At 46.2% G+C, this 17,709-nt stretch overlaps 2 protein-coding genes across 67 annotated transcripts in view; one reads left to right on the top strand and one right to left on the bottom strand.

Annotated features, from left to right (window-relative positions):
• The window catches only part of LOC103790484 (uncharacterized), a 135,925-nt gene that overhangs the window by 56,631 nt on the left and 61,585 nt on the right, over positions 1-17,709 (top strand). The gene's annotated exons all lie outside the window — the stretch shown is intronic.
• The window catches only part of LOC108590407 (uncharacterized), a 105,923-nt gene continuing 99,649 nt past the window's right edge, over positions 11,436-17,709 (bottom strand). For 8 of the 22 annotated variants that reach the window (XR_013527089.1, XM_078350313.1, XM_078350323.1 and 5 more), the window contains one exon: positions 14,375-16,566. Coding sequence is in view for 10 of the 22 variants with exons in the window: in XM_078350313.1 (XP_078206439.1) it covers positions 16,472-16,566 (95 nt within the window). In the remaining 12 variants the exon portion in view is untranslated. Of the gene's footprint in view, positions 11,616-13,468; positions 16,567-17,709 lie in introns of those variants that run through there. The other 14 variants (XR_013527093.1, XR_013527095.1, XR_013527097.1 and 11 more) reach the window with 6 other exon arrangements.

Here is a 17,709-nt window from a genome sequence, read left to right as displayed (position 1 = left end):
AGTTTCGCCATGTCTGCCAGGCTGGTCTTGAGTTCCTAGCTTCAATTGATCCACCTGCCTCGGCCTCCCAAAGTGCTTGGACTACAGGTGAGAACCTCCATGCCCAGCCCACATTTATACTTTTAAATGTCACATTTTTGTTTGTTTTTTGACTCAGAAATGCACTGATATGGATCAAAAATCAAACTAATGTAGAAAGATTTATACGGAGATAACCATTCTCATTAATTTCTTGTGTAGCTTTTGTTGTATTTTTTTTTGAGACAGAGTCTCACTCTGTCACTCGAGCTGGAGTGCAGTGGCATAATCTCAGCTCACTACAACCTCCGCCTCCTGGGTTCAAGCAATTCTTATGGCTCAGCCTCCTGAGTAGCTGGAACTACAGACACACACCATCATGCCTGGCTAAATTTTGTATTTTAGTAGAGACGGGGTTTCATCGTGTTGCCCAGGCTGGTTTCAAACTCCTGAGCTCTGGCAATTTGCCCACCTCAGCCTCCCAAAGTGCTAGGATTATGGGCTTGAGCCTCCACACCCAGCGCTGAATTTCTTTTATTTGTTTTGACACAGGGTTTTGCTCTGTGTCAGAGTCTGGAGTGCAGTGGCGTGATCACGGCTCACTGCAGCCTCAAATCCTGGCTCAAGCGATTCTTCCACTTCAGCCTCTTGAGTATCTGGGCCTACAGGCACTTGCCAACACTCCCCACTAATATTTTAGTTAGTTTGTTTTTTAGAGACACGGTCTCATGATATTGCCTAAACTGGTTTCAAACTACTGGGCCCCTCCCATTTCAGCCTCCCAAAGTGCTGGGATTACAGGCATGAGCCACAGCGCCTGGCCTAATGATTCTAAAATTAATATGGAAATGCAGAGAACTTAGAATAGCCAAAACAATGCTGAAGAAGAACAAGACTGGAGAGCCAACCACCACGAAGTCATCTCCTTTGAATATCCCATTCCTCATTGAGGGTGGCTCTCAGCAGCAAATAACTCATCAAGCACTTTCTCCATATTGTTGTATATTAATTTCTCTCAACGAGGCAGTAAGCAACTTAAAAGCATATTCTAGTCACAAACACCTCTTCAGTAGTAAGGCATAGTGCTTAAAATCCAAGACTCTCCAGGCAGATGGGCTTCATGGCCCCGTTTCTGTATTTATTATCTAACTGACTCTGGCAACTTTCTTCTCTCTGGTTAGTTTCTCCATCTGCGACATGGGGCAGCAGTGATAACGGTGTCCACGTAGAGTGCCTATGGAGCTTAACTGAAATAAGAGTGCCTGGCACACAGTATCTACCTACTTAATTATTGTGTTTTGAATAAACTGACTCCGAGATCAGAAAGCAGGTAGTTACTGAGATTAGGTTGATTGGCACAGGTTAACCTTCACCTTTGACTATAAAAATTCCATTCTGAAACATACTACAAGCTTTGGTTAAGTTTACTTAATTAGAGTGTTTGGAGCAACGTAGTAAGATACAGTAGTTGTAGTCAAAGTTATTTTTCAGAAAATGACTTGAGACTAGGCTGAAAGCCCTCAATCTAGTGTTAAGGAGCATCTCCTAATATACTGTCTGAATGTGTATTCCCCACTGGGACTCAAGCCGGGACAGATAGTCCAATAGACATTAAAAGGTTGCCTGTCAACGATATTGAGCCTTGGGCCCTGGCTCACGCCTGTAATCCCAATGACTGGCTAACTCAGGAGGATACTTTGAGGTCAGGAACTGGAGACCAGCCTGGGCAACACAGCAAAACCTCCTCTCTACATAAAATAAAATAGCTGGGCATGGTGGCACACACCTGTGGTCCCAGCTACTCCGGAGGCTGAAGTGAGAAAATCGCTTGAGGCCAGGAGGTTGAAGTTGCAAGGAGCCGAGATCAAGCCACTGCACTCCAACCTGGGTGATAGAGTGAGACCTGACTCAATGAATGAATGAGAATGAATGAATGAATGAATGAAGATATTGAGTGTTTCCTGTTCCCGGAATTTCTGCTTTGTAAAACCACCTGAGGCCGAGCACAATGGTTCACGCCTGTAATCCCAGCTCCTTGGGAGGCTGAGGTGGGCCAATCACCTGAGGTCAAGAGTTCAAGACCAGCCTGGCCAACATGGTGAAACCCCATCTCTACTTAAAAAAAAATAAAAATAAAAAAATTAGCTGGGTGTGGTGGCAGGTGCCTGTAGTCCCAGTCACTTGGGAGGCTGAGGCAGAAGAATCGCTTGAACCTGGGAGGTGGAGAGATGGCGCCATTGCACTTCAACCTGGGAGACAGAGGGAGACTCTGTCTCAAAACACACACACACACCCCCGGTAGTGGGTATTATGGCAGAAGAAACCAAGGCTCTGCGAGGTTCCCGACGGGGAGTCCGCAGCGCGGTGGGGGCGGGGGCGGCCAGACCTCGCGACTCTGGGCTGTGCTCCTGAGCTCCCGCAGCCCGCGGTCCCAGCGAGGCCTGGGCGTGGAGCGCGGCAGCCGCAGACCCCCGGGAAGACAGGGATTCAGGGTCCTCAGGTGTTTTTAGGCTCCTGCTCGCCTAGTGACCGAGGGGCTGGCTTTCTCCAGGCCGAGAAGTGTCTCCGGGTTCCCAGAAAGGTACCTAACCGGTTAGAAAAGAGGAGACCCAGCCCGGCGCGGTGGCTCACGCTTGTAATCCCAGCACTTTGGGAGGCTGCGGCGGGCGAATCACGAGGTCAGCAGTTCCAGACCAGCCTGACCAACATGGAGAAACCCCGTCTCTACTAAAAATACAAAATTAGCTGGGCGTGGTGGTGTATGCCTATAATCCCAGCTGCTCTGGAGGCTGAGGCAGGAGAACTGCTTGGACCCAGGAGGCAGAGGTTGCAGCGAGCTGAGACCACACCATTGCACTCCAGGCTGGGTCAAAGAGCGAGACTCCATCACAATCGGAAACGGAAAGGGGAAGGGGAAGGGGAAGGGGAAGGGAAAGCGAAGGGAGACCAGGGGGATGGGGGAAGAGGCCGGCGCTGCCCGGGCCCCGCGCGTGAAGGAAACAGCCCGAGGCCCCGCGGGTCCGGCCCTGAGAGGAAGGAGGGCGCCTGCGCTCCCGCGGGGGCCGGCGGACTTTCCTCCCCGCCCAGCGGCCCGGGGCGGGCTTTTCGGCTGCTCCTCATAAGCAGGCGGCTTCGGGTCTCCGGGACAGGTGGGTGCGGAGCGCAGCCGCGTCGTGCTGGGCGTTCGGGGCCTGCGCGGACCTCGCCGCGCGCCGCAAAACCTGCCCCGCGCCCGCGATGTCCCGGCAGCCCCGCGCGGCGGCCGCGCTCTTGGCGTCCCTGGCGGGTGAGTGGCGCGGGGCTTCCCGCGGTGGCCCTGCCGGGTGGGTCCCCTTCAGCTAACGCGCCCTGGAGCCGCCGCGCTACAGGACGGCCTGCGGGTGGGGACACGGGGCGCGGCTAAGGGCGTCGCGGCTGGACCCTGTTTTCCGTGAGTTACTCAGAGCAGGTGTCAACTCCAAAGACGGTAACATTGTCCCTCGCTCCCAACAGGGTTCTGGGCGCCTTCTCAGGGATTGGATTTGAGAGATGGACACCTGAGCCAGGGCTTGGGAATGGGGGTCTTGGCTTTGGTGCCCCGGAAAAGCGGTCCTGAGGTGCCTTCCTCCACATCACATGGGGTCTGACAGATTGTGCCATTTCAGAAAGGTGTAGGACAGAGTCTCAAAGACTTTTTTAAATTTATTTTTATTTATTTTATTTTTATTGTTATATTATTATTTTGAGACAGAGTCTCACTCTGTCGCCCAGGCTGGAGTGCAATGGTGTGGTCTCAGCTCACTGCAACCTCTGCCTCCTGGGTTCAAGCAATTCTCCTGCCTCAGCCTCCCGAGCAGCTGTCGGGACCACAGGTGTGCCCCACTACACCCGGCTTTTTTTTTTTTTTTAGTAGAGTCAAGGTTTCACCGTGTTGGCTAGGCCGGTCTCGAACCCTTGACCGCAGGTGATCCACCTGCTTCGGACTCCCAAAGGGCTGGCATTACAGGCTTGAAATGCCATTGCATCCAGTTTTTTTGTTTGTTTGTTTTTGTTTATTTGATGATCATTGTACTTCCCATCCCAGATGCTGTCTGGGACGCTGAGTTTTTGCTTATTTTATGTTCCGACCCTCCACTTTCACCAGAGCTTGTCCCCTTAGACGTTGAGTCCTCCTGGGTGCTGCGGTTCTGTTCCTGTGAGGAGGCTTACTGGTCAGTAGAGAACTGCCTCCGTCCGCACCGCCCAGCTAACTGGCTCAGGCAGGGTGTGCGGTGGCCCTTGCTTGTAACGTGAATACCAGGGATGTTACGGAAGCGGTGGGAAGGGACACGCCAGCTGTCCTCACTGAGGCAGTTCTCCCTGTGCCACGCTTTCAGACTTACAGTTTCAGGTTCCCTTAGGAAACAGAAGAGGAAGTCATCATTATGCTTCACAGGGCAAGCTATTAAACAAGCAGAAAATCTCAGCCTCGCGGTAACCCACAGAGACCGGTCTGTGAGCATTGGTTGGATGGATGGATAGGTTCAGAAACTGATTTATGTAGACAGGCCAGGTGAGGTGGCTCAGCCTACAATCCCAGCACTTTGGGAGGCCGAGGCGGGTGGATCACTTGAGGTCAGGAGTTCAAGACTAGCCCCGCCAACACGGTGAAACCATGTCTCTACTAAAAATACAAAAATTAGTTGGGCATGGTGGTGTGCACCTATAATTCCCAGCTACTTGGGAGGCTGAGGCAGGAGAATTGCTTGAACCTGGGAGGCAGAGGTTGCAGTGAGCCGAGATCATGCCAATGCACCCTTAACCTGGTGACAGAGTGAAACTCTATCTCAAAAAATAAATAAATATATAAAAATAAAAACACAGTGAGTATTGACAACCACAAGGGCAATTGGAGGGACAATGCCCACATAACCCATTCCTTTCTGAGCTGCTAATTCTCAGAGGTGAGCTGGGTGAAGGGTGCATGAGAGGTTTCTTCCTCAGAGGTGTGCTAGGTCCCAAGGCAGGTCAGTGTTGCATGGCCATCGTGGGGTCGCACGGAACTGGATTCAAAGCCTTGCCCTGACCCTTACTGTCAGGGAGGCCTTGTTCATGTCACCGAAGCTTTCAGGTGCTCAGTTCTCTCACTGAAAAATGGGGAGAATAATATCCTCTGCTGGGAGCACGCGGGAAACAAATGAGGTGGTGCCTGGAAAGCAGCTGCAGCGATTCTCTCGGTGATGTCAACCCACTTCTCCTGGGTGTCTCCAGTCCCTCTCCCCATTCACCTCTCAGCCTCCTGCCCATGAGTCCCTTCCAGCTCCTGCAGTGATTTTCTCAGTGATGTCAACCCGCTTCTCCTGTGTCTCTCCAGTCCCTCTCCCCATTCACCTCTCAGCCTCCTGCCTGTGGGTCCCTTCTTCACTCAGTACAGGCTCATCAGCACACAGTAATAGCAATGATGGCCATGGCTGACTGGCACTTTCTAGGTGCCAGGCTCTGTTCTCAGTGCTTTCATCCACAGAACAGCTTTGTAAGTTCTGCTAGCATCTCCACTTGACTTGTGAGGAAGCAGAAGCACAAAGAGGTTAAATAACTTGCCCATGGTCGCATAGCTAGCTAGTGACAGAGTCGAGCTTCGAACCAGAGTCTGTGCCCACAGCAGCTAACCCGTGTGCTTTATTCATGCACCTACTTACCTATAACTTATTTAGTCTCTTAAGAACCCTGAGAAGTAGATGCTATTCTTATCCCCATTTTACAGATGAGGGTACTGAGGCACAGGCAGGTTAGAGAATTGTTCATGGTCTCCCAGTTAGTGAGTAGCATTTCTTGACCGGCATTCAAGACGTCTGGCTTTGGCTGTGTGCAGTGACTCATGCCTGTGATCTCAGCACTTCGGGACTCTGAGGCGGAAGGTTGCTTGAGGCCAGGAGTTTGAGACCAGCCTGGACAACATAGTAGACTGTGTCTCAAGCAAAACAAAACAAAAACCAAGTCTGGCCTTGGGGTTCAGGCTCTGTACTGCGTGCAGGCCCCAGAAATACTTGTCAAATTGGAAATGAGAAAAATCATCAGAAAGTTGTTGTTGTTGTTGTTTTGAGATGGAGTTTCACTCTGTTGCCCAGGCTGGAGTGCAGTGGCGCGATCTTGGCTCACTGCAACCTTCGTCTCCCGGGCTCAAGTGATTCTCTGGCCTCAGCCCCCTGAGTTGCTGGGATTACAGACACCCACCACCAAGCCCGGCTAATTTTGTATTTTTAGTAGAGATGGGGTTTCTCCATGTTGGTCAGGCTGGTCTCAAACTCCAGACCTCAGGCGATTCACCTGCCTTGGCCTCCCAAAGTGCTGGGATTACAGGCATGAGCCACTACGCCTGGCCAAATCATCAGAAAGTTTTGCTAGGAGAGACAGAACTTTTGGGTAAACTCTCTGAGTAATCTTTATCCAGTTAACTTGCTTCCCTGATCTCAAATTTTTCCCCCAGAAAATGGGGGGATTTAAGTTCATATCAGTTAAGTGTACGTTCAGTTACATGTAAGAGACAAGCCCAGAATAATAGTAGATTAAACAAGAGAGTTGCTTGTCACACTCTCACATGAAAACATTTCCAGAGAAATTCAGTGTGGGGTGCTCCACTGGGGACCTGTCATACTATATGTCAGTGTGGGGGTGCTCCACTGGGGACCTGCCATTCTATATGTGAATGTGGAGGTGCTCCACTGGGGATCCACCACCCTATATGTGAGTGTGGGGGTGCTCCACTGGGGACCCGCCATCCTATATGTGAGTGTGGGGGTGCTCCCCTGGGGACCTGCCATCCTATATGTGAGTGCAGGGGTGCTCCACTGGAGATCTGCCATCCTATATGTGAGTGTGGGGATGCTCCACTGGGGACCCACCATCCTTTATGTGAGTGTAAGGGGTGCTCCACTAAGGACCCGCTATCCTATATGTGAGTGTGGGGATGCTCCATTGGGGATCCGTCATCCTATATGTGAGTGTGGGGGTGCTCCACTGGGGACCCACCATCCTATATGTGAGTGCGGGGGTGCTCCACTGGGGCCCCGCCATCCTATATGTGAGTGCGGGGGTGCTCCACTGGGGCCCATCATCCTGTATGTGAATGTGGGGGTGCTCCACTGGGAACCCATCATCCTATGTGTGACTGTGGGGGTGCTCCACTGGGGACCCGCTCTTTTATATGTGAGTGTGGAGGTGCTCCACTGGGGACCCACCATCCTATATGTGAGTGTGGGGGTGCTCCACTGGGGATCCGTCATCCTATATGTGAGTGTGGGGGTGCTCCACTGGGGATCCGTCATCCTATATGTGAGTGTGGGGGTGCTCCACTGGGGACCCGCCATCCTATATGTGAGTGCGGGGATGCTTCACTGGGGCCCATCATCCTGTATGTGAGTGTGGGGGTGCTCCACTGGGGACCCACCATCCTATGTGTGAGTGTGGGGGTGCTCCACTGGGGACCCACCATTCTATATGTGAGTGTGGGGGTGCTCCACTGGAGACCTGCTATCGTATATGTGAGTGTGGGGGTGCTTCACTGGGGACCCGCTATCCTATATGTGAGTGTGGGGGTGCTCCACTGGGGACCCGCTATTCTATATGTGAGTGTGGGGGTGCTTCACTGCGGACCCACCATCCTGTATGTGACTTCTACCTTCAAGTCTCCTAATGATTCCACATGTCTGCTGAAGCTCCAGCTGTCACATACAAGTTGCAGACTGGCCAAAGGAGGAAAAACAGAAGGGCTGTAGAAGGTGGGCCACACAGGCGCTTGAGCTGCCTTCGCACAGCCTTCCCAGAAGGCCCACAGGAGCTTATCACTTCTCTTGCTTTTGCTGAACCTCAGTCACATGCTCCCACCCAGCCAGAAAGGAAGCTTAGACATAGAGCTCTTTATTCCAGGCAGCAAATGCTCAGCGGAAGCTTGAGGCTCTGTTAGAAAGAAGGGGAGGCTGAATTTGGGAAGAGTCGGCCAGCAGGCTGTCGCAGGGCTAGAACGATTTCTGCTGTAGGGTTTCCTCTGCTGTCTCTGCTGAAGTCTGCTGGGACTGCTTCTGCTGCCCCCACAGATGCCAGAAAAGGTGCTGGGGGCTAAAGTGTGGTTTCCTGAACCTGGACGTGGCCATGGGGCTCTTATTACTCACTGACTGTGCTCTGCAGAGCTCTGCAGACACAGTGCAGTCTCTGAGGCCCACCAGGCCTGCTTCCTGCTGACCTCCCCTCCTTACCCCTCCTTCCCCATACTGTCCCTGTGTTCCCATGGTGCTGATTCCCTTGCTGTTCTTCAGACATGCAAGTCTTCTGAATCCTCTGCACCTTTACCCACCCTCCCCCTCCTTTCTGGAAACCATCTCCTCTCTTGTCTGCCTGAAGAATTTATCCTTGTGTTGGATTCCCACCCTATCCACACTCTCATAGTATCTGGAGGACATTTGTCAGTCGGGCACTGCGGTTTCTGTCTGTAATCCCGGGGATTACAGGGAGTCTGAGGCAGGCAGATTGCTTCAGCATAGGAGTTTGTTCGGCCTGGGCAACATGGTGAAACTCTGTACAAAAAAATGCAAAGATCAGCTTGGTGTGGTGGCACATGCCTGTAGTCCAAGCTACTAGGGAGGCTGAGGTGGGAGGATCGCTTGAACCCAGGAAGCTGGGGCTACAGTGAGCCCTGAGCATGCCACTGCATTCCATCCTGGGAGAAAAACTTATCACACTTCTGTGTCTACCTCACAGGGCCCCTGAGAACAAAGACCTACCCCGCAGTGCCTGGTGTGGGGCCTGCCTGAGAGGGGAACCCCTACATACTGTTGAGTGGTGTGGCAGGGAACTAACCAAAGGCTGTGTGGGAAGGGACTGGCTGTCAGGAAAATACCTGGGAAAGGTCCCTTGTGAGATCACTGACCTTCCCAGGGGACTGGGCCATGACTCATCTCACACCCGCTGGTTGGAGGTGAACCGAAACCCTCCAATGCCTCTTCATGCAAATTTCCATCTAGTGGAGTCCAAGCAATGGGTCAAGGGCCTGGGGTGCTTGTTTGCCGAGTCTCCTGAATTCTAGAGAAGACAGGCTAGGGTGGGTGGGGGCGGGCAGAGGACTGTGTGAACACCAGCATACATTCTGAAAATAGAGGGAGGGTCGAGACAGAGTCGTCGAGACAGAGTCTGAGCTACACCTGCCTTTGCTTCTTTTTTTTTCTTCTTAGACAGAGTCTCTCTCTGTCGCCAGGCTGGAATTCAGTGGTGCAATCTCAGCTCACTGCAACCTCCACCTCCTGGGTTCAAATGATTCTCCTGCCTCAGCCTCCCAAGTAGCTGGGACTACAGGCATGTACCACCATGCCTGGCTAATTATTGTATTTTTAATAGATATGGGGTTTCACCATGTTAGCCAAGATGGTCTCGATCTCTTGACCTGATGATCCACCCTCCTGGGCCTCCCAAAGTGTGGGATTACAGGCCACCCACCACCCTCTTTCTAGGCCTCAGACAGACCTGTGACCTTGATTAAACCTCTACAGGGCCAAGCATCTCTTTTAAAAACTGTGACCCAATTGTGACAGAAATCAGTCATATATGTGTGGTCATGTACGTAGGCCGTGTGTTTGGTCATGTACATAGGCCGTGTGTGTGGTCATGTACATAGGCCGTGTGTGTGGTCATGTACATAGAGTGGCTCATACAGGCTTTCTGAGCTACTTTACAATGCAGAGCAGCCCTACCCCAGTCGAATCACCTGCCCATCTGTTTTCCACCACACTCCTACAGGGAGAGGAGGAGAGGCAGGGAGGGCCATTAGAGGGAAGGAGAAGGGGTGAGAACTAAACTCCTCTGACAGGTTCAGTCTGTAACATCTGTGAACTTGGCACTTGTGGTTGAGCCATCTGCCAGCCCAGCCTTCTGTCCACCACCCAGAGACATACCTACACCTACACACACCAGACATCTCAACTGCCATCACCTCCAGCCACCCCACCAACGCTTCCTACATAGCAGGTACACCTTGACCAGGTACCACATGTCTTCTTGACTGGTTTAGGATGCTGTTCACTTGTGAACAACTAAGTGCTTCTTTTATTTATTTGAGTTCACTCATTACCACGAAAGAAGAGTCCTAGTTTCATCTTGAAAAAGACTTTTTTTTTCTTTTTTGCTTTCTTTTTTTTTTTTTTTTTTTTTGAAGACAGGGTTTCACCATGTTGGTCAGAATGGTCTTGAACTCCTGACCTCAAGTGATCCGCCTGCCTTGGCCTCCAAAGTGCTTGGATTACAGGCATGAGCCACCACGCTTGGCCTGCCTTTTTTTTTTCAAAAAGTGCACTACTCAGTTTAGGAAATTGTACTCAGTTGAGAAGATTCTCTATTGCTTATAAATACCAGCCATACCCAGTAGGATTTTAGCAGAGATATGATCACCTCTCTAAGGGAACGACTCGCTAGTGATTTCTAGTCTCCTGGAGTTCTCTGAAGCCATCTTTATTTTTCACCACGAGTTAGTCCTGGAAGACACATTTGAGAGTGAATTCTCTTTCTCCATAGCAATAGTATGAACCTAAAGAGACTCTTCGTGTTCGATGAAGAATTATGAGGGCGAACAACAGAAAATCAAATACCATAGTTTCCACACTCTGAGTGACATAGGCAGGCAAGGGATATCATGTATGAACAGACTACAGAGAGGAAAATAAAACAAATCTTTTCACTGCTCATCCTCAGTATTTTTCAAATCTGAGGTTTCAGAATGTATAACAGTTTAGGGAACTGGTGAGTAAAGATTTCTTGTAACCGAGCTAATGATCAGTGAAACAGCCTTCTTCAGAATCCACTATGCTAGCCTCCTGCTTTTGCCATTTATCCAGTACTATTAAATACATTTCCAAAATGTATTTTCTTTGTTCTTCTAGTTTTGGTAGCTTTTCAATGCCTTTAGCATTGTACTGTAGAGTCAAAGTAATAGTGACATTTACTTAATCACCCTCTTTTTGGGTGCAGGCTCCATGAAGGCAGGTATAGTTGCATATTGAATTCAGAATTTCATCACTGGTATCTCCGAAAGCACCTGGCACTCAGTAAAGAGTGGAGTGATCAGCACAGTGATTCTCCTCTCCCTTCTCATCTCTTTAACTCTTCCACCCTCCAGCCTTCAGGTGATCCCAGTGCTGTCTCTTACCTGGTGTTCTTCAGCTGCCCCTTCAATGGGACAGTGTTTGTGAGCCCCGTGCTCCTGAGAGTTAGAGCACAGCAAGCAGAGCAGACTCTTGTCCGTGCCACAGAACATCTTCTTTGTTTCCCTATGGGTCCCACATACTTGTTTCTCAGAGCTCAGGAATTGCCAGAGACTGGCTTTCCCAGCAGTCGTCACTAAATTGTACAGAAAAATGTTCGTTTTGAAATCCTTTTGGTGTGATGGTTCCCTGCATGCAGGGCAGTTGGAAGGACTTTGGGCTCCATCCCAGGAAAGGCAGAGACAGGGTCTACAGGAGCTGTGCCCACAGCCTATGTGACAGGGTCTACCAGGTAGTTCAGGCAGATGACACAGGTGAGTTCCTTCTGGAAGGCCTGTGGGAAGTCTAAGTCCATCTTCCTAGGGGAAGAAAACCACACGAATTTAATCTTCTACCCTGGAGAGACAAAGGACCAAGCAAAACTTGAATCAGGTTGTGATTGAATAACATCCTTTTTTTCCTAGAGAAAAATAGGCTTTCATCTGCAAGGACAGAAATAGAAAAAGTAGAAAACTAAGGCACTAAGAGACATCAACCTGTGTAGAAAAATGTGATTGTTCTCCAACCGACACACAAGCAGCTTTCCAAACCCTACTTTTGTGCTTAGAAGAATGTCCGATTTTTTGAGGTGTGTGTTAGTGTCAACCAAGTTACCTGGGCTTCTGGGATATCATCAACCCATAAACTCATGGGATGAGTCTTGAATGGTCTGAATCTCAGCCACACTCTCAATTGCCAGTGATTGGTTTGGAGAAGGGAAACTAAGCTCTTCTACTCTCACTGTTTGATTTAACTGTAACAACCATCCATCAGAGTTTTCCAGAGGGCCCCTGCTTGAAAATGTTAGAGCAGAGCTCATCCATTGACCAAAATCAGACAAAGCTAGCCTTTACTCCCCAAGGCAAAACAAACAAACCAAAGCAAGGCACTTCTCCAGGGTAAAACAAGCAATCGTTGTTTTACTAGGCTGCTGAGTTCATTCAATCAACAAAACCTTTCTGGCATGTGTTTACTATTCCTGGACTGTCTGTTAATTTGGGGCTATATTGATACAATGCAGAAGGGTACACAGAGAATAGAAATATTTTCTAAGCTCTTTGGAAGCATTGTCATTACTCTTTCACAGAGTCAGAAAAATACTAAGTATCATGCAATAATAATAGGCTCTAGACAGTAAGGTGGTGTTTTAAAGGGAAGGAAAAAAAAATGTGGGCCAGGCAAGGTAGCTGAAACCTGTAATCCCAGCATTTTGGGAGACCAAGTCAGGCAGATATTTTGAGCTCAGGAGTTCTAGATTGGGCAACATGATGGCAAAGTTTCTAGATCAGCCTGTCTCTAAAAATACACACACATGGGCGGGTGTGGTGGCTCATGCCTGTAATCCAAGCACTTTGGAGGCCAAGGCAGGCAGATCACTTGAGGTTGGGAGTTCAAGACCAGCCTGACCAACATAATGAAACCCTATCTTAAAACACAGACACACACACACACACATATTATAGATTATATATGTAAAGCCCAACATGGTGGCCCATGTGTATAGTCCCAGCTACTTTGGGGGATGAGGCAGAAGAATTGCTTGAGGTATTAAGTATGGGCCATAGTGAGGCTTATTTCCACCACTGCACTCCAGCCTGTGTGTCCCTGTCTAAAACAAAGAAACAAAGGAAAAATCTAAAATCCTGGTTTCTACACAGTATAAATACAGAAGCCCTCCATTTCTGACATTTCTGCATGATTGCCAGTGAGACTTTTCTGCATGAGTACCCATTTCTGGCTTTCTTCGACAGAGTGACTGAGGTTTCTGAAGAGACTTTTACTGTGTTTTAGAAAAAAGTGCTTGCCCAAATCATTCAATGCCCTCTACCTGTGTATAGCCATACGTGGCAACACAGGCACATTTTCACTAGCAGAGTAGAATGTAACACATTTATACATATAGATTACAACAGCCCTAACCCATTTACAGAGTCTACAGAGATGAAAGAATCGCCAGATATTTGTAAACTACTGCAAAATGCTTATAATCTATAAAACAGCTAAGAAATACATTAAGTAAAAAATCAACCATAACGTTAATTTGAACATCATGAAGCAAGACAGATGACAAAAATGTTTAATTTTTAAATAGGTTGAATGGAGCTTGTAAACCTATGGATTATGTTTAAAGTAATTTTAAGAAATAAATGGAGCTGTTTTCAAAACTCAGAAAATGACATCATTTCATCTAAAAAAAATCTAAGTTTGCAGATAAAGTCCCCAAATTTTGTTTGTTTTGATATGTAACCTAAGAGCAGCTCCTACTCTGGAAAGAGTACACTTACCTCAGAAATAGATCTACATTCTCGCCAAGGCTTGCTGTCCAATAAGATGAAGTCAGCTCAGGCATCAGGGTCTCACAGTGCAGTGGCGGTAGCTTGTGGAAGTCTCCAAGGCCAGTTGCAAAGCCACTCTGTGGTTTCTGGAGAAGAATGAGTTTTGCTCCTGAAGTGTCCTTTTATACATCTCTGAAGACCACACCCCTTTCTTCTAATTGGATTTCAGGGGCATAGGTGGGTGTTAACATAGTTAAGATTCTTTCAAACAATTTTTTTTTTTTTTAATGGAGTTTCACTGTGTCGCCCAGGCTGGAGTACAGAGAAGCTGTCGCAGCTCACTGAAACCTCCACCTCTGAAGTTCAAGCAATTCTCCTGCCTCAGCCTCCCAAGTAGCTGGGATTACAGGTGCCTGCAGCCAGGCCTGGCTAATTTTTTTTCTTTTTTTTTGCAATTTTAGCCGAGAGGGGGTTTCACCGTGTTGGCTAGATTTATCTGGAATTCCTGACCTCAAGTGATCCGCCTGTCTTGGCCTACGAAAGTGCTGAGATTACAGCCTGAGCCACAGCCCCCAGCAATTCACTTTTATCGTAATGTAAGAATTTAATCTAAGGACACTCCTGGCCTCCCCACTCCAGAAGGGTTATTTTTCCTGCTCCTTGTGCTCCAGATGAAGCCTTCCAAGGGCCTCTCAGCAGCCATGGGACATAGGATTCCCTCCTATATTACCTGGCACTGCTCATCCCAGCTCAAGGGATATAGGGAGAAAGTCTAGAAAGCTCTAGCAAGTGCAGTGGCAGGCTCCTGAAGTCCCAGCTACTGTGGAGGCTGAGGCAGGAAAATCGCTTGTGCCTGAGGTGGAGGTTGCAGTGAGCCGAGATCGTGCCCCTGCAATCCAGCCTAGGTGATATAGTGAGATTCTGTCTCCAAGAAAACATAAATCAATAAAGAAATATAAAAAATAAAAATTGATGATTAGAAATACAATGTAAGATCTTTATGACAAAATACAAAGTAAGCAGAAAGAATAGAAAATTGTAAATAGAATTTGATTACTTTAACAAATATAGAAAAAAATTAAAGGGATTTAATCAATTAGTATAATAATTGTGTTGTCTTTAGGGAAATATTGGGAGAATTGTTTCCTTATTGTTTATAATTCTTTCCAATATTTTGTGGGTAAGAAGTTAATAACAAGAATAACAATTTCAGTAGATTCAAACACAGTGTATTCCATGAAGCTGATTTTCTAACTTTAAAAGAAAAATGATGTTTTCCCTCCTTGACAAGATGCCTCATCATCAGAAATATGGTTTGTTTAGAACACACAGCTTTTTCGTCCTTGAGTATTTCTGTATTTGTTTCATTTTCTCCAAATGATGGTAAAGATCCAGTCTGAGTCTCTATTTGATGCTTACAATTCCTGAAACAACTGAGCAGTGCATTGCACTTAATAATTTCCCACTAAGTAAATTAAACTGAATGTTGCATTTCCAACCAAAACTGTGAAACCAAAGGAAGAACTATGTCTTCATCCTTCTTTTCTTGTATCATTTCTTTCCCCTGTAACAAAGGATACAGGGTGTTAACACAAGGTACAGAGAAAGAGAATGTGTGTATGTGTGTGTGTGTACATGCATTTACATATGTGTAACCACATCGATTTTTGTATTTGCAGCAATGCCTTGTGATTTTGATTCAGAAGCCCACAGCATTTTATTAAAATTATGTTTCATTTGATTGTCTCATCTGTTTATGGGAGCTGCTAACAGGGATTCTGTGTTTCATTTACCATATACTATTACAAAATCTGAGCTCATGATACTAAATTCATAAATATTGAATACAGCCAAAATTCAAATTATTGGGCTTTTAGGTATTTCTATTTTTCCTTTGTCAACAGGGTACAACTGAAATAACAATATGGACTTCCTATTTCATTCTAAAACTAGTATTGATTTAGGCAAGTTAGTTAACTCCTGACCTTTTGTTATCTCAACTATGAAATGGGGCTTCTACCCTGCCCAACTGGCAGAATTGCTCTGAAGATTAAAAATCACATGTTGTGTAAATATTCAAAACGGTAATTGGCTCATAGAAAGTGATCAGCCAGTTGTAAATGCTAACTGTTAGTAAAACTAAATTACAAAATGAAAGAGATAAATTAATGAGTAAAATAATTACTGCTTTCTTAATGTAGTGATTGTTCTCATCAGTTAATTAAGTTGTGACAGAATTGGTATGTTGAATTCAGTGACTCAGGGTTCATCTACTCAGGGCTGTGGATACACTTTCGGTTATGTTGAATCACTCTGATTGCAATAGCAACCCCATCACTCCTTTTGGAATGTGAGTTCTGAGAAGGTGTTTACATCATAGCAGGCAGCCAAATATTGTAGAAAGACTAAAATAAACACTGTGTCGTGTGTTAGCTTTAAAAATAAGAATATTATTAGTTAACATTTGGTAAATATTTCTAATTTGTCGGGCATCTTACTAAACATTGGTAGGTTATCTTATTTTAATATTGATAATACTTCTGTGAGTAGATTACTAGGATACCTGGGTGAAGAAAGTCCTGTCTGCATTTGCATACCTGGGGTTATCAGTTATTGATTATTCTGGCATAAATAATCATCACTATCATTTTTCCCATTGGCACATGCAGCTGTTCCTGTGCTTTCATAAGCCTCAGCACAATAGTATTTTATAAGACTTAAAAATATGGTACCTATGTATGCTATTGTTCTTAATTTGCATATTATAGGATCTTAAAATATACATTGAATGCTTGAAAAATAGTGACTTGAATTGTACAGGTCTACTTAGGCACATTATTTATTAAAACTAAATACAGTCAGCCCTTTCTGTTGATTTTGCATCAGCAAGTAAAAATGGATAGAAAATACAGTATTATTCACCGTAATCCCAGGTACTTAGGAAATCGAGAAAGGAGGATTGTTTGAGCCCAGGAGTTTGAGGCTGTCGTGAGGTGTGAGCAAGCCTCTGCAATCCAGCCTGGTGAGAGACTCTTTAAGAAAACAAAACAAAATACAGTATTGAAAGAAACGAATCACATATGCGAATGGCCACCTCTTTACTTTTAAAGATGGTGAACTATGACTTGCCAAATTATTTTTTTGTTTTCAAACTTATATTTTTAAATATTAGTATTGCATACAGAAAATGATTTTACTAAAAATATCACAAAGTAGAAAAGATATCAATCCAGTAAAAAGGCTTTTAAGTGAGGGAATTTATTTCTATGGAACAGATCTCAACAATTATTTTTTGTTCAGCTTTGTTATGTTACAACTTTCATCACAGAATGATACTCAGGACATGAGCTTGAATCTGAGAAGCTCAGATGTAGCTAATAAAGAACTAACGAAAAATGTAAGGTAAGAGAATTATTAATGTGTTTCTAAAAACAAAACAAAGTAAAACAAAACTGTTACATTCCATTTGGACTCTTAGACACGGTTTCTGGAATTGTTTTCTGTTTTATATTATTGCCTACTTCACTGTCTTAACAATGTGAAGACCAGGGTGTCAAAGGGCATGAAGCATGTGGTGAGAGTTGTGTTATGCCACTTAGCCCAAGGGGATCAGGTGCGGCTTCAGATTCCACATACTCAGCTACATTTCCTCACTGAGGAACAGCAACGTAATCCAGAAAGTCTTAGTCGACTCTGAGAGTGCTGTGCTTAAATTATTCTGAAAATCACCTGAAAAGATGAAATATCAAATAATTTTGACTGCCGTCTGGATTATTATACTGATATATCCATTTCATCTGTTGAGTGGTTTGTTCACTGTCCGCCTGTTAATTCCACAGAAGAGGAGGGCCAACTTTTCATATATACGTGTCTTTTCTGCAGGACTTGAGTATGCACAAATTTTGATATCTATCGAAGTCCTGGGACCAATCCCCAGAGATGGCTGATTAAATTCAGTTTTGTTCTGAAATTCTATTTTGTGTATGGAAATACATTTTCATGAAGTTAAAACTATATTCACCTTATTTCTCATTCCAATCTGTTTGAGAAATTAATGATCACCTGATGTTTATGTTTCTGTAATGAGCATTTATCGATCTTCAGGGTTCTCAGATATGCTTTTTTATAGGTAGGAAAAGAAAACATAAGTCCCTCTTAGAATGTCAATTTTCCTC

The sequence above is a fragment of the Callithrix jacchus genome, chromosome 15 (genome assembly GCF_049354715.1).
Source record: "Callithrix jacchus isolate 240 chromosome 15, calJac240_pri, whole genome shotgun sequence".
Taxonomy (NCBI): Eukaryota; Metazoa; Chordata; class Mammalia; order Primates; family Cebidae; genus Callithrix; species Callithrix jacchus.
The sequence above is the reverse complement of the archived record's forward strand: the minus strand, read 5'-3'. Positions and strand labels throughout refer to the sequence as shown.